This window comes from Numenius arquata, chromosome 1 (genome assembly GCF_964106895.1).
Source record: "Numenius arquata chromosome 1, bNumArq3.hap1.1, whole genome shotgun sequence".
NCBI lineage: Eukaryota > Metazoa > Chordata > Aves > Charadriiformes > Scolopacidae > Numenius > Numenius arquata.
The window spans coordinates 81,535,598-81,552,788 of NC_133576.1; the positions used below are offsets into that span (position 1 = coordinate 81,535,598).

Below are 17,191 nucleotides of genomic sequence, written 5' to 3' on the forward strand. Positions count from 1 at the left end.
GAATCAACAGAAAAATGGAGTGCACAGAACAGTTGTAAATCTTTGACATCAACAGTAATTTGCCCTGACACTAATGACAATAAAAATCAATGCTGTTTAAAGGACTTGGGCTTGGGCACAGCGGATAATTAATGATTGTTAAAGCATAAACATTTAAACTAAAAGGGAATCCAAATTCTAATCCAGCTGAAAATGTCTAGGAAGTCATTCTTTATCTAATAAGTACATCAGCACAGATCTACATGAAAATGTTACTTTTCCACTTTTCCCAAGTCAATATTCAGTTGTTTACAGTAAGAAGGGAAATGTGAAATATGACAGATACTAATTTGGCATAACCTTACTTATATATACTTATATACAAAGAACATGCATCCTACATAGGAAAAGTCAGAATAAAAAAAAAATAAAAGATTTCTTTACTCAGAAGAAGCCTAACCTTACAGTTGCATGCAGTTCATTTCCTGGAGAGTAGCTTCACCACCTGCTACTCCCCCAAGGCCTTTGTCTTCTTATTCAGATTACTCTGAACAATATAATGCATTTGAGGACAGCAGGACAGTATGACTAAAGAGTACATATAGATATGGGCACATTCTCTAAAAAGGTCTACACAATTGTGCATGCATAACAGCTATATGAAGCAAGAGGAGCTGCTGCCCTGTTTAGTGCTAAAGCCACCAAGATAGCCCTCAAGAAATTTACACCTGATTTTTTATGCTGTCACAACTCAGTGACATTAATGAAGGGGAAGAAAAAAACCACACCCAACTACAACAAACAAACAAAACAACCCAGAAAATGAGTAAATGTCCCTGAAGAGTGATTAATTGTCCCAGAAACAAGTTCAAAGTGAATTTGGATCAGCTGTCCTGGATATTGGAATGCAAAAAACCAGCTCACCAAAATTTTAAAAACCTAAAGGTTAACATCTCGTCTTAGCTGGTTGACTAGGCAGCTGGTGGAAAGATACAGACAATTTATCCATCTTAGCACTGAAGGACACTGGACAGCAAGGTTAGCCTCGATATTTAATTTTTAGAAGGCTCAAGACTGACAAGATGAACTGCACCTATTTCACAATATGTATAAACACAGAAAACTCGGTAAATAGAACTAAAGAGAGTAGAAATACTGTGCTGGAATGCAACTTTACATAGTCAAAAAGCCTACAAAATTTTTATGTGGATAAAATCACAAATACACGAAAGGCTAAAAATATAGAAATATGCCATGAATGTACAGGAGTTTGTAGCTATTCAGAATATCAGCTATGCTAGTTATCCTCATTTCCCCCAGTTACAATGTCAATTTAAATAAATACTTACACATTAAAATTTCAAATTTGAACAAAAAAATGCTTTGACAAGAAATTCTTTAAGAAGAAATTACCTTCTCGGTGCAAACAAAGCATCTGATCTGACGCCCCTTGCATATTTATTATTTCCAAAATTACAGAAAATTTTTTACTTCTGAAGTCCCAAGACTAAATGAGCCTACATGATCCCTCAATCTTTCAATTTCCTCATAATTAAGAGAAGAGAGTTTTATAAATGCTCTCAGGATAATTAGATGTTCACACTGCAGCAGGTTTTGTCAGTAGAGCTGTTTTTGAGAGAGGTATCTGTGTGACTTGCACTTATGTTCTACTGTAATTATTCTGAACTATTGCCAAAAAAAAATAACATTTTTTTAAACTCTTTGTTCAAACAAGCCAAACATAGCAGCTAGTGAAAAACAAATTTATTTTGTGTTATTTTTTTTTCCAAAACAGCAAAATTATACAGAATTAGAAGGTAAAATACAAATTCTAGAACTCTGTGCAAATAAAATCCCATGTAGTTAGAAATATTTTGTGAAGTCTGCCTTTCCAGCTCTGTATGTATTCCACAGCATTGTTACTGAACACTTAGTTGTTTTCTCAGGTTGCAGTGGAAACTAAAAGCTTTGTGTTTTCATTTTCCCTATTCAATTGTGTGTCCTTGGTCTTCTCTAACAGTGAGCTGACATACAATCCTGTTGGCCTTACAGAACCAATCCATTCAAAGTCAAAAATCTAGTAATATTTTATTTTGCAAGATAGTTCTCTCACCAAAGCAGATGTACTAACAAATTATCCTGCTCAGTCTTACTACAAAAATGAAGGATGAGAACAACTTGGATCAGCTTAACCCAAAACTGGATGTGGATTTGTGTAAGTTTATACCTAAACCCAGGTATTTCCCACTCACTTGGAAACATATACCCAGATTTGAAATAAGTGAGAACAAACTAGAACCTATCAGCAAACACAATCTATGTGCTACTGCAGAAAATGCATATTGCAAAATAAAAGCAAGCTGTATAAATATGCATAGAAGGAATGTGCAAATGACACACCTCTGTTGCTGCAAATTTTGCCATCTGGAGATGTGCATCTTTTCTTGATCTCCCAGGGGGTGATGTCACACTGGAATTCACATTTATCTCCATGCCAACCAGCCTCGCAGTAACAGTTTCCACAGTAACACTTTCCATGGCCTTAACCCAAAACAAATTTTATACAGTGAGAAAGAGGCAAGTTTTTAAAAGGTATTAACAATTTAACTGTTTTGATCTTTTCTTTTAAAAACTTTTAGTGCTACACTCAGAATAGAAACAATTTATAGACCATATATGCCTACATAAAATAAGACAAAGGGTATCTGAATTATATTTTTCCCCAAGTCTATTTTAGAACATTTTCATTTAATCACAGATTAAATCTAATCAATAAACAATAACAAAATAACATCAACATTTTTATACTTGTAGGCTTAATTTTTGAAACTTTATAGGTAAATTTGGAAGACAGTAAATGTAATAGTTAAAATTTAAGCACACCATTAAATGTTAAGATAGGATACACTTGCCCACCATACTGGGCATGTCTAAGAAACCATTGTGTGCTCTTGACTCCGCAGAAAGTTCCAGCAGAGGGACATTGATTTACTACACACCATCTAATTGTATATGGCTTTCCTTCTTACCGTTTAAGGAGATTTTTGAACGTGGATAAACCAGTTCATGAAAGATACAAATTAGTAAAATGAACCTTTTAGATGTTCATTTAACAAACCACTCATCTATCCAAAAAAATAGTTGGGTTGTCTGAGGCTTGAGGTAAACAGTTCCTGAACATTTTGATCCACTAAGCTACTTCTGCTATGTGCTTCAATGACACAAAGCATTTAAATTAAGTAGCTGCAACTCTTACTAATCTTAAAGCCATAAGTTAATACTTTACTAGAAAGATCAAGTCAGGATCTTGTTGTTTTTTCCATCTAGGTATGTTAAGCTCAGTGGACCTGGTTGTCTCTATCAGAGTCTGGTCAATTTATATCTTTAACTATCAAGAGTGAAAATTTAAGCCTGTGGAATACATTTTTTTTTCCTGTTTTTACAACTGCACATGAAATTTGCACTACAATTCTTTGCTTACATGTCAAAAAATAACAGAAGATAAAAATACCATCTTACTTAGATAACTAAACAACAAAAACAGTCTAAAATAATGCTTATTACCAAAAGGTTGTTCTATCAGTGGACAAGAAATAAAGGGGGAAATGATGAAGGAGTAAATTGATTTGATCTACTGGCAATTTTTGAAGATTAAAACATCACTGCTTTATTCTTCTCTCACACTTGTATAGTCCTCAAATAAATATGAATTAAATGATACAATTTGCCACTACCTCTTGCTCTTGACTGAAAACGAAATCACTACATTAGAGCAAAAAAAGCCTTAGATAAAAAAGATCAGAATCAGAATTTAACTTGCTAGAAACTATGATACTTTATTAAAAATAAGCTGCAACTTGATTCCAAGGTTTATGTACCCTTAACTAAAGCGATACAGTCAACTGACTGATCAAAATTCAACTGAGGCTGGAGAAGCTTGATACATCTTTGTAGCTCTGCCCTACCTAAGAATTGATATGCTTAAAAAATACAATCCCCTTGTGCAAAGATTAAAATGCGTGTTATCCATATGTCAGCATGGCATTGTGTGCTTTTCCAGGATAAAGTCTCAGCTCACAGCTGCAGGCTTTAGAAACGTATGTGTAAATAGAAGCTTTTGGTTTTTCATTAGTTTGATCCTCTGGAGTTGGCTTTCTTTGAAGACAATTAAAATCCTCCAGACCTGTCTATACCTTCAAGGGGAATAAAGGGTATGTAGAAACTAAGTATGTGCTACACAAACTGTGAAAGTATCACAGGCACTGATTAGGTTCACCCCGTCTGTGGAGAGTACCCAGGGGCCATCCCTAGCTAAGCAGAACTGGGCTGGATTGCTGTTTCTTTATTACTTCATAAGTAAAACTAGATTATTCCTTTGGTGGAAATCCTGTGCAAGGAAAGGTGGCATAGAGGGAGTTAAAGGAGGCATCAGGACAGGACACAGAAGCAATAAAACAGATGGGCATGTGGGGTCTGTTTTTTCTGTGATGAAATTATCTACCTTTGACCTTCAGTTCCTGTGCTGTCCGTTTTTTCTGCATAAGGCCTGGTCCAATGTATGGTTATGTACTGTAGAAGTTTGCTAAGAAGCAAAGCAAACTCTAACACTCATAACCTACGTGCATAAACTTTTCAGCTTACAACAACATAACCAAGTCAAGCACACCATTGGTTTATACCTTATATTTACTTTAGAAATCTCCAAATCTTACATAGGTATCAGGGCTTTTACACTGATGGAATCACAGACCTTAGAGACTTGAATCTACCAACAATTTTTTTGTCCTTTTATATCAGCATATTTTTATTTCTGCATACACATAAAACTAGTTTTTTTACAGAGATGCATCTGTCCTGTTTTGGAATATGGCACCACTGGATGAAACAAGGGGAAATAAAAGCTAAAAAAACCCTTAATAATATAAACCAGAAGCAACACAGCTGGGGAAAAAAACCTGACAAAAATAGCAGAAGGAGAATTTACTGGAACTAAATTAATGGCAAATTTTTATCATATTTGGTACCATATGTAGTGGTTAAAGGTAAATAAATATAAATGGAATCATTGGCACATAAAACTTAATGCCCTCCACTCATTTTATTTTAGGCAATTACTAGAAATATTGTACTTCTGGATTTGGACTTCAGAGGACCATTTAGTTTACCCCCATTTAAAATCCCCACCTAGTCCTATGCAAAAAAAAAAAAAAAAAGAAGTTATTTTTTGCCTTCAAAGGCACTTAAATAAATAGAATTTATTTTGTTCTCTGTGTAAGGATAAAGAAAGATAAAGCTATTTAACACAAGTACTCTCTTTATACACACACACAGAGCAAGCACTATTATCAGAGTATGAATACTCTAAGAGCAGTTCTGAACGCTCCTGTATGCATACAGACACCGTATGCATGTGTATAGCTTGAAAAATCTTTATAGCACCTTCCAGCCCAAGGGCAAGTCTCCTAGTAATATAGGCAATAGCATTTATAATGCCATAAATGGTGTATATTGCACAATATTTAATTGTCAGGTTCCTATCTTAGAATGAAATGAAAGCACAGTTTGAATTTTGGTTGCTTTTCTATCTATCAGCAGAGTCCACTCCATCTTATTTTCTTGCCTTTCCTATCATAGATGAAATTTTTCTTCATTTATTCCTTTCCTTTTTTATCTCCTGAATTGCTTCTGAGTTCTCATCCTACATTTATTCTTCTTCTTCTAAATTTTTGCTTCTTTGACAAAATTCTTAATAACACATTTTTCTTTTTATTTTTCTTTTTTTTTCTATGTCCTCCATCTTGCTCTCATCCGTGCCACAAAGCATTCACATTTCTTGTATTCTACCAAAGACAGGCACACTAAACTATGAATTACCTTGTGTAATCCCCTTTGCAGTTCTTCCAAAAAGAGGAGGATGTCACAGGATTTTTTTCATTCTTTTACCTCCTGCTTAGCTCATTTTTGCATCTGAAATTCCCACTTACAACTTGCAAGCTAAGTCCTCGCAAGTATAGTTACTTTTATCTTAAGTCAAACATTCAGTAAAGACATTTTGTAGGTCCACACTATCAAATGATTTTATAACAGCCTGTATTAATAAATACATACCTAATATACATACCTGTACAAATCTCTTCTGTCTCATCATCTATGCATTCTCTGTCATCACATTCACAAAATTTGCCATACACCAGTCCATTTCCTTCTGAGTTTGCACATTTACACCTGCCACACTGACATGTGCCTGTAAACATTTAAGACTGTACTCAGTGACAGTACTCAGTTTATGGAAAGAGTTTCATTATTCCATCAAAGATGGTACATATTTTATTTCTGAGAAGGCTGAAATCTAAAGCTCATCCAGCCAAATAAAGACAGACACAGAAACACTCCATATCAACAAAAAGCCTAATCTTAGCTGTAAACAGATACAACACTCAAGAGTTTCATTTTTAATAAGGAGCACCATATTTTCCTAAGTAAAATTCACTCCTAGAGTTGTCTGTCTGAATTCATAGAACAGAGGGATGGAGTTAGCTTTGAAATTATATCTTCTGTTGACTGAAAGAAGAAAAATTAACTTAATCATTTTCTCAAGAATGAAGCCTGGTTTTGTCCGGTTCCACAGCTATGTTACATGAGAGTAACGGGACCTGAAAATATGTCTGACTAAGGCGAAAACGTTCTTTTGCACTCTAGTCTCTAGTCCCTTTTCTACAGTTATCATCTGAGGACTCAGATTTTATAGGTATAGCCTTGGAGAAAAATCCAGGAATCAAAAGAAGGAAACATTGGTGAGGAACATCTGCATGAAGACCTTATGATCAGATGTCGAGGAAAAAAGGACTCAAGCTGGAAAGCAATTACCACAGCCATACATTAATTATACAACAGACAAGCTAATTGCAGATAAATACATTCATAGCATTATTAAATGAACCGTTAGTTTTATAATGGCATATCAACAATTCTACTGCAAAGTGTATGTTTTTCCAGTGGTACCGATGTCCACATTACAAGTTATTTCATTAATTTGAAGAATTGTAGGAACTTCTATAGTAATATCTCGTTATTTCAGGACTTTGACCCAATCTAACTTTAAGCTTTTAGGGCTCCTCATTTTTCTTCAGTTCATGGGTGACGTCTCAGAAAAGAGCAGATTTTACAAGAACATTCGGAGCTATAATAGAGACGCTGCTTTTTCACAAGAAAGACAGGTTTTACCCATGTCAGACCAGCAAGTGGTTTGAGAACACAGGTCTGCCTGAGATTGCCCCTAATGTCAGTACCCCCAGGACTCCCAAATGCTTTGGAAGTGCAGAGCTGGTTTTTCTCACAACAGAAAACTTCCTGACACAAGGAAAAGCCAGAGTGGTCAGACAATGCAGAGGATGGAAATGGGTTTGTAAACAGATCTCTCTTCTCTCACCTCTGGTCTGATCACACATTTGCCTCTTGGTCTTTTGAGTAGGGTTGCCCCCTCACCCCAGTAGCTGTCTCTTTCCATGACCCACCCTCCCAAACAGAAAAAGTTTGTTGTGTTGCTCCCATGGAAGGAAGAATCCCCTGCTTTCCCTCAGAGAGTCTATCTGACCTGGAGTGCAGTTGCCAGGGCAAAGCAAAAAACTCCCTTCTCCTGCTCCTCCTGACTATTTTCTAGTTTGGAACATAATGCACGGTAACATATAACAGACACAAATAAACACATTAAGGAGTTATACAGCCAAAATACTATAAAATCACATTAGAAACAAAAATATTACCATGACAGCCATATAAGACACCCCTTTTCCCTACCTCTGTCAGCTTTATTAAAATTGTAGGGGTAAAATCTTTGTGCAGTACCATGTTAACTTGGGCCCTGTGGTCAATGGGGTTGCACAAGCTGTTTCAGCAGGTGCTGGCATCACTATGCCAGCAAGCATAGATTTTTTTTAAAACATTAACTTAATTCACAAGACTCATACTCCTCACGTTACATATATACATATTTTAGAAAACATGGTTATTAACACAAAAGAAGTCCTCCAAAAGAGAAGTTTTATCCTGATATTACACAACTAGTTTGCAGAAAACATTTTACATTTCACCATTACAGGTATAGTAAAAGTTTTACTAAACATCATGTTAATCCAAACAAAGAACAGAAGAATGGAGCTCTGTGATATACATGGTCACTCTAAAAAAGTAAATTTTAAAAATGTTTGAAAGAGCTAATATAATAAAATAATAATAATACAACTGATGATACAACACAAGTAATATACAGAACTAGAATTATTTGCTACAACTACTTGGAAAATAAAAACAAATAAAAATTTTGAGAAACTCGTCTTGTTTACAGATAATTCCCAAACAGGAAAAAAGGTGAAATGGTAAATTGATTCCTAAATTGGGTATCTAAAGATGTCAGACAGACTGTGTCCTTAAAGTGTCCATTGTTCCCATTGACTATAAGTAGACATTGCTCATATGGAGAATCTTGGTTTAAGTAGGATGTCCTAGTTGCTCTGACAAATGGTTAGGAACAGTTGAGTCAGAAAAGTTAAATTTTAGGCAGATCTTGACTGGTTCATGAAAAGACGTACAATAAATGGTTAGCTGTGTGACAGCAGAGGACTGGTTTTGCAACAATTCGTGTCATCCCTTCCCATCTTTTATTGGCAATTAAAAAACAGAGATCAGACTCAAAAGGCACTGTTGGCAGTAGATCGAAAGCAATCCCAACAAGACAAAATATGTATGGCTACAGCCCACCAAAGTTACCCCGAACTCCCTAGCCAGTCTCACTGGAATCCCTGTCCTGTTTAATATCAGCAAAACAAAAGGATTTTTTCTTCTCCTGATCTTACAAACTCTCCCCTCTTAGCCACTTTCAGTGGTTGTTCAGCTACATTGGTTTTCCTGTGAAGACTCAACAACAGACAGACTGTTGCCACCTCTGGCCAAGGAAAGAAAGAGGAAAAAAAAGGTCTTAATAGTCTTTTCTAAGTAATTCAATTGATCACAATGAACTGTGCTTATTTTTGAAAATCAGCTTCTCATTTAGGTGTCTCTCATTTGTTAGCCAAACAATCATGATTTTCATATAATCTATATTATTGTCATAAATTAAATGTATCATTTACTCAGTATGCTGTATGCTTAAAATTTTATGTTAAATTGATCTCACATCTTGTTGTAAAGGCCTAGCTTCTCTGTAGCAAGTTCCACAAATCCTTTGGGTGCTTTGCTTATATCAGCAATAACCTTGTGAGAAATTTAGTTTAAGAAAATGTAGGCACCCAGACAGAAATTAAAGGCCAGCAACAGAGAGCAGAAGTGGGGTTCTTGAAACATTCTCTCACTCAGAGATCAATGTAATAGAAAAACTGGAAGACAGTTTCTGGTCTCAAACTTTGAGTGGTAGCAAATGTCCTTCAAAATTTTACCGTTCTGCAGTGAAGTCTTCTAAAAGGTTGTTTCTTTTTCCTCTGATTTTTTTTAAGGAAAGGACTTCCTATTTAAGTTAGGATGAGTTGTAAAATTAAAGAATTAGAGAAAAGAGAGTTATCAAATCAGAAGAGTGAAGGTGGAGGTACCCCATTAAAATGATTCAGCAGATTTTCCACAACTGTTTTTAATAATCATTGTTATAGCTCAAAAGTGTCTCAAAAAATTGTACAGCTTAAAAATATCCTGGAAAAATATTCTGCATGCTATAAACACAAATACCAGAAAATGACGTCACTGTCTGTGTAATGCCATTACCATAACCTTTTGATGGGCAAAGTACATGACACAGCTGCAGTTTCATTAACTTAAAATAGCTATGGATAAACTAGAGTACTAAAGTAGGCATTCTGAATCAGTGCATATCATATGCACAGGAATAGGCCTATGGGAAAATAAAGTATTTTTGTATACATATAGTTATTTCTCAGTCTCTTGAAACATACTCTACAAAATTCCTAATTAGAAATTACAGTGATTCTCAAGATAACACAAGGAGAACATCAAGCCATCAAAAGCAACAAAAGACACCTTACCTGCACCAGAACAGATGATATCTTGAGAATTCTTGCACATTTCATTGCTTTTCTTCCGTGTAAGATTGCAAGTAGTTGGATACTGACAAGCTTCACCATACCAGCCTTCATCGCATTTGCACTTCCCACAATCACACTTCCCATGGCCTAGCAATGGAAGGAAAGAGTGTGTCAAGTCCTTTTTTTCATTCAGAAAGTGATATTTTCTAATCCAGCTTTTAAAATAGATTCATAGAATCATAGAATCATAGAATCATTCAGGTTGGAAGAGACCCTTGGGATCATCGAGTCCAACCATCTACCCTACTCTACAAAGTTCTCCCCTATATCATATCCCCCAACACCACATCTAAACGTCTCTTGAACACATCCAGGGATGGTGACTCAACCACCTCCCTGGGCAGCCTATTCCAATGCCCGACCACTCTTTCTGTGAAAAATTCTTTCCTAATGTTCAGTCTAAACCTACCCTGCTGGAGCTTGAAGCCATTCCCTCTCGTTCTGTCATTAGTTACCTGTGAGAAGAGACCGGCACCAACCTCTCTACAGTGTCCTTTCAAGTAGTTGTAGAGAGTGATGAGGTCTCCCCTCAGCCTCCTCTTCCTCATACTAAACAGTCCCAGCTCCTTCAACCGCTCTTCATATGATTTGTTTTCCAGGCCCTTCACCAGCTTCATTGCCCTCCTCTGCACTCACTCCAGTGCCTCGATATCTCTCTTGCATTGAGGTGCCCAAAACTGGACACAATACTCCAGGTGTGGCCTCACCAGTGCTGAGTACAGGGGCACAATCACCTCCCTACTTCTGCTGGTCACGCTATTTCTAATACAAGCCAGGATGCCGTTGGCTTTCTTGGCCACCTGGGCACACTGCCGGCTCATATTCAGCCGCTTGTCAATTAGAACCCCCAGGTCTCTTTCTTCCAGGCAGCTTTCCAGCCACACTCCCCCAAGCCTGTAGCACTGCTTGGGGTTATTGTGGCCCAAGTGCAGAACCTGGCACTTGCCCTTGTTGAAACTCATGCCATTGATTTTGGCCCAATGATCCAATCTATCTAGGTCTCTCTGTAGAGCTTCCCTATCCTCCTAGGAATCAACACTCCTGCTTAACTTGGTGTCATCTGTGAACTTGCTGATGATACACCCTATGTCCTTGTCATACACCCTATGTCCTTGTCACACCCTATGTCCTTGTCATTCTTGTCAATTCCACCAATTATAGTTTTAAATGAACATGATTAACAGATTCACTTAACTTAGTTCATATGCAATTAAAAATAAAAATGAATAAATATGATCTTAAATATGAGGAGACACCTGAAATCACCATGACTTTGAAATCTAATGTATGTAATTTCAATAAGCCTACGTATGAATTTTTATTTTAAGAAGGAATACAGAACTAAAACATTCTGTATGAACAATGGGCTTTCTTACTACTTTCATCTCCCTCTTACCATATTTGTCCACCGTTAACTACTATTAACACAACAAAACTCCAAGTGAAGAGATTCCATTCGCCTCCTTGGCCAGCTGTAGGCAAAGAAGAGCTAGAAACTGCAGCCTGAGGACACAGGATTAACTATTATGATACAAACCCTGAAAAGGAACATGGAGAGGTGGAGAGGTCCAGCTAGAGCATCAAGTAGTAATTACCTCATGCAGCAGCAGCTGCAGTTCCCACCTCTACTGAAAGCTGCAAATCCTTCTTCTAGAAGCACCACTTGGCTACAGGTTCCTCCAGCCCTCTCTCGCTCACTTAGACTACTGGGCTGCTGCTGCAAAACTGAATTTTATCTTTAAATAAGGATATGATGAACAGAAAAAAAAGGACAGAATCAATGTAGTATATATTAATATTCAAAGGACTATCTTTACTTTTGATTATTTGCTAAGTGTGAAGTATCTTAAAGAACCAATGCAGCTGCTCAGTCTATTAGGACAGGGCATGATAGCCTTCGATCAGTTGAATAATATATTGTTTAAAATTTGTAATATATCTAATAGCATGAAGAATTATAAAATTATGGAAGGTTTAAGTTTTGAAAAAATTTTTAGTTTGCTTTTAAAATGCCCAAATAAGCAGATGAATTGACGATTTAGACTATTTATATTGCACATTTGGTATCATGTTCCACACGGAATTCCAGGTGTAAATCTCTATCACTTAATTCTTTAGCATCCCTTTACAATTTTAGGTAGTAAATGTGAAAACAGTTCCAACTCTTGTACTAGAACATTCAATTTTAAAATAAATACCATCTTAATTTATATCTGATTGACAGAAGAAGATTCCCTTCCAATGACTACATCTCAAAAATAGAATCTTATTGCAGTCTATTTTAAATGCATCTGTTGCCTGCAGTTAGATGCAACTGCCTGAAAATACAAGCCCAGTCTGCTGCCAATAAGAAGGAATTTAAATAAGTACTGTAAATAGAAAATTTTAAAGAGGAAGAGGAGTATCTTTTGTTGCTCAATAAAATTTTGTTTGCCTTCTAAGATGGTCCTAAGACAAGATACAGTTCAATAGCTGAAAAAAAAGAGTTCAAAAACATATGAGAGAACCATGTTAGATCTTGTTTTAAAACAGGAATTGACACCTTAAAAATTGCTGAATAACTCTCTGTTGGTAAAGGACAAGAAAAAAAAAAATATAATATGGAACATATAATAAAACCTACTCTTGTGATTACGCTATTTCACTGGCAGGCGACAGCATAAACCATTCCAGAAAATGGTGATAAGTCCGAGGGTAGCTTAAAAAAAAACTAAAGACAAAACATAATCATCTTCCTCTATTTTTCTTCCTTTCAGGAATTACTTATCACAATGACTTTGCATTTTCCATGCTAGGCAGTCTTGTGAGTTAACAGTTTGATGTCTGCTGGTGAAGAAGAGATGCTCTATTAAAAGGACTCATTTCACGTTCCCATGTCTAAATGACAGAGTAAGGCAGAAGCCACTGCTTAGTACTGATGGTCCAGCAGCACTAACCTCTCTCAGGTAGAGATGCATTAATCTAGCATATGGACCATGAAGGAAAAAAATAATTTCACTTAGAATTCATACAGCCTGTTTAACGAAAATCAATAAAAGACCTTGATGAGAGTAGCCATACAGAGCAGTTTCTTAGTTTAATTTAAAAATAAAATAAAATAAAATAAAATAAAATAAAATAAAATAAAAATTAATGAAATTAAAATGAGGGAAATAATGGAAGATCCCTTGCATGCTACTGAAAGCAACTGTAAGGAAGTTAACAAATAAGAATTTGTAAGATTATATTAATTATTTTCACCTTAACTACCCCCATAAAATATCCTCATTGTCCCAATAGGATTTTTTTTTTTTATTATTGTAAAGAAATGGCAATATTCTGCCCATAAAATTTGGGTGAGAGGACTCTGGTCCTCTCTACACCCTCTCTCTACAACTCACTCTGATGAAGTGTAGAAGGCCATAAAACTGCCTGCACTAGCTTGTATAACTCACTGTATCTTCCCTGTCACATAGACGATACAGTGGATCTGCAAATAAGTCTGACATAGTAATCCTCTTCTTGCTCACTTCCCATATCCACATGTACCAATCTTATGGTCTTCCTCATGGCAAAAATAGTGATGTGATGAACTATAAATCAAATATATGATAAGCTGTAAGAAAATTAGAGAGGATACAAAAGGTTTCTAATTGGCTGAAGATTCCTTTTAGAAAGGTTTGTGTAGAATCCTTTTTGTTGTATACAGATTTCTGTAGTATTGAGAAAGCAAATAATACTACGAAATAGCAACTAAGCAGTAAATAGCTCTATGAAAGATGCAAAGTAATATTGTAGCTTCCCAGAAAATAAATTCTACCATTAAGAGGTAAAACCACGTTTTTGAGGATGTGACATATAACATAAGAAAAGTGAGCTGAGACCTTATTAAATAGTTGGTCAAGAAAGCTCTATGTCAGAGTAAGTGATGACACATTCACTCCATATTTTAAAAAATAGCTGTAGCGTGAATAAATGTTAAATATAAATAAATCAGAATTTAACTTTTAAAAAAAATCAGAAAGTAAGAGAAATAATGAAGACTCAAGGAAGTGCTAGAATTTCTTTAAGAAAAAGTCTGTTGCTGTGGGCTGTGAAAAACTTGCAGCTTCAAACGTGGAAAAACCTTTTATAACAAAGGGCTCCATTTCTAACTAGATGAGCGGTCACCTCAGAGATTATATCTGGAGTATGCAGAAAGCTTGTAGGGTGGAAAATGAAACTAATATGCAAGGAAAACTGTCAGATGTCAGAAAATATATGGACAAAGTGAGAACAGCATATCTTAGGCAGGGTAAGATCTTGCAGAATTGCAGGTACTAAAATGTACTTTCATCATCCAAATAAAAAGAAAACAGGAAAAAGAGTGGCTTCACCAAGCAGCAAAAAGCAGTTAAGATTAGAGATAATTTACAGACAGTCCAAAACAAAATTAATATGAGGTTGTTGACTACAGTCGCAAATGCAGTGTGGCTAATGATACAGACTGTGGAAATGAAAATTGCTCATCTAAGATGAGAACAAAACAAAGACATAAAACTCTTTTTAAGGAAGTGTCTAGACCAGGAGGGCGAGACCCCATAATCTCCACTCAACAGTACTTAAAATACTTGCACATGAAAGGCCAGTTTAATAACAAAGACTTTTAATGAATCTATCAGGCTAGCAATCAAATGTCTGAAAAATAAAAACACTAACTTTTTTTTCTTTTAAGAAAAAGGGATGTACGTGATCCAGGCAACATAAAAACATGTGGCTCTGACCTCATGAGCTGTGCAAGGATTTGAAACAAATTATGAAGCATTGAATAGCTAGCGACACTGAGGTAATGAAAAATGGAATATAATGAATAACAGCTTTATCCCAAAATAGACTATCATTATGCCAAATTCACCTGGCATCTCTCTTTATAAGATAACTGATATTTTAAGAAAAGGAACACAGGAAATACTGCTGATAATATCATATACAGTGGATAAAATGCCACTTAGGAAAAAAAAAATACTGGATAAGGTACTGTAGAAATGTAAAAGAATCACAACTTCGTTTAAGGGAAGGAAACAACATCAGAACTAAAAAGGATATTACTGGGATAGAGGAAGATTAATGGTGATGTTTCAAAGGATGTTTTTGGAACCAAATATGTTTTACTGATATATTATATATGATATTATATATTGATACAAAAATACAGAGTATGCTAACAACATTTTCCAATGACACAAACCTGTAAGCCCCCAGCAGAAAGGTGAAGATGGAAAATCATACAGAATGAACTGGACTGAAGGAATAAAAGTGGTTTCAAACTAGAAATACAAAGCACAGCATCACACACTAGGGACAAGGAAAGCATACCATAGGCTAAGGCCTTTCGAGTTGAAAACAACAAGACCCTACGTGTGTACTCATGTCAGCTGTGGAAAGATGATGTGACTAAGCCTTTAGCTGAAAAGAGTCTGAGATGTACCTGCTGAAGATATATCAGTAGGGACAGAAAATGGTAACAAACTTGCATTTGAAATGCTACACACGGTGTATGTAAAATGGACATGGGTCCAGTTTATGCTGAAAAATTACCATTAGGTCTCTAAACCTCAGAAGACTAAGTCAAGTTCTCCAGGGAAAACACTTGTAGAATTGTAGCCACTCGCAAAGTTGCAATAGGCTAGGAATTAAAACAGCTGAAAAATGGTAATTTAAACTACCATCATTTGGCTCTGATCACATCCTTTGCCCTTAAACTCTTAACTTCATTCTAAGTGCATTCTAAAAATGTTTTTCTACTACATTCTTGCATACCTATAGGTCCAATAGCAAAGACACAACGGTAAAATCTCTGACAAAAAGTTCTGAATCCACATCTGAACTGTATGTATTCAAGGCACCAATTTGGAAGCCTGATTTCGCTGGGATCCATCTGTAATCCATCATGAGACACAGGCACTTCTGCAGTGACTCAGGTCCTGTGTGAGCTGGATAGTCCTCAGAGGTTGGCTGTCTTTCTTCACTAAACTGCTGGGAAGCATACAACGACTGGTGGAGTCTCTGTCTCTGGAGACATTCAAAACCCACCCGGACACGTTCCTGTGCAACCTGCTCTAGGGGAAGCTGCTCTGGCAGGGGGGTTGGACTAGATGATTTCCAGAGGTCCCTTCCAACCCCATATTACTCTGTGATTCTGTGACTGAATAGGATACGTAAACTTAACTGGTGGGACTTTGGAATTTGGTGCATCGCTAGATGTGTGTATGCAAATAAAGATTCGCTCATTCATTTTCTTTTGCTTCACTTATCTATACAATAATCTATGTCAGGTTTAAAGTATTCTGAAACACTTTGAATAAAAAAGGAGAAGGATATCAGCTTAGTTATAGGTTGAACTCCATCAATTTATGAAAACAATGCTATTACATAATTATTGGGTAAACCAGAAACTGAATTTGCACATTGCTTCTATTTCTATGCGCCTACAGAAATTGTAGCATTCAGCAGTGCTATTGCTATTTCTGTGCCTCCCACTGGAAAAGATTCTTTCCACCTTTGTGCCAGTTTTGGTTCAGATTTTATCGCATACTAATGTTCATTCTGGCTGAAAGCTTTGCTATATCCTAGTGATTAGACTTTCCAGAGGCAATGCAAACAGTCAAAACAAATGACTTGTTTTGTTACCTGCCATGCTCTTGCCACATAAGAGCACGTGTGAATGTATACATATCGATGTGTCATGATTATCTTGTTTACTAAGCAATGGTGGGGCACAAAAATACAGTCTCCTTAGAACCACTTAGCAGAAAAGAAAAAGAAAACACTGATCTTGAAGTTAAGACCCTGAATTGAAAGAAAGGTGATTGAGTTCAATTCTTGGGTCTTTCATTTTCTGGATAAACTTTGACACACGACAACATCACCAGGGCTCCAAGAGATGAGCTTAAATTCTCTTCTTTATAAAGTCGATAATGATAATTAACTTTGTCACAGAAATTTACAAATTTCTTCGTGTTCGAGAGCTTTCAGATGTTATATATGATTATGTATGTATGAACAAACAAACAAAAACCCAATGAGGTAACACAGTATCTTTGAAATTACATTCACCCTTTTTCTCAGTAGGATGAAAAGACACTCCCTGTCTAAGGGCAATTGTA

At 36.1% G+C, this 17,191-nt stretch overlaps 1 protein-coding gene across 1 annotated transcript in view; it reads right to left on the minus strand.

Moving 5' to 3' along the window:
• Positions 1 to 17,191, minus strand: part of ITGBL1 (integrin subunit beta like 1) — a 140,707-nt gene that overhangs the window by 69,909 nt on the left and 53,607 nt on the right. Inside the window, exons 3-5 of the mRNA XM_074151827.1 lie at positions 10,008 to 10,154; positions 6,101 to 6,223; positions 2,380 to 2,520 (exon numbers count right to left, since the gene is read on the minus strand). Of these exons, the coding sequence (XP_074007928.1) occupies positions 2,380 to 2,520; positions 6,101 to 6,223; positions 10,008 to 10,154 (411 nt within the window). The remainder of the gene's footprint in view (positions 1 to 2,379; positions 2,521 to 6,100; positions 6,224 to 10,007; positions 10,155 to 17,191) is intronic.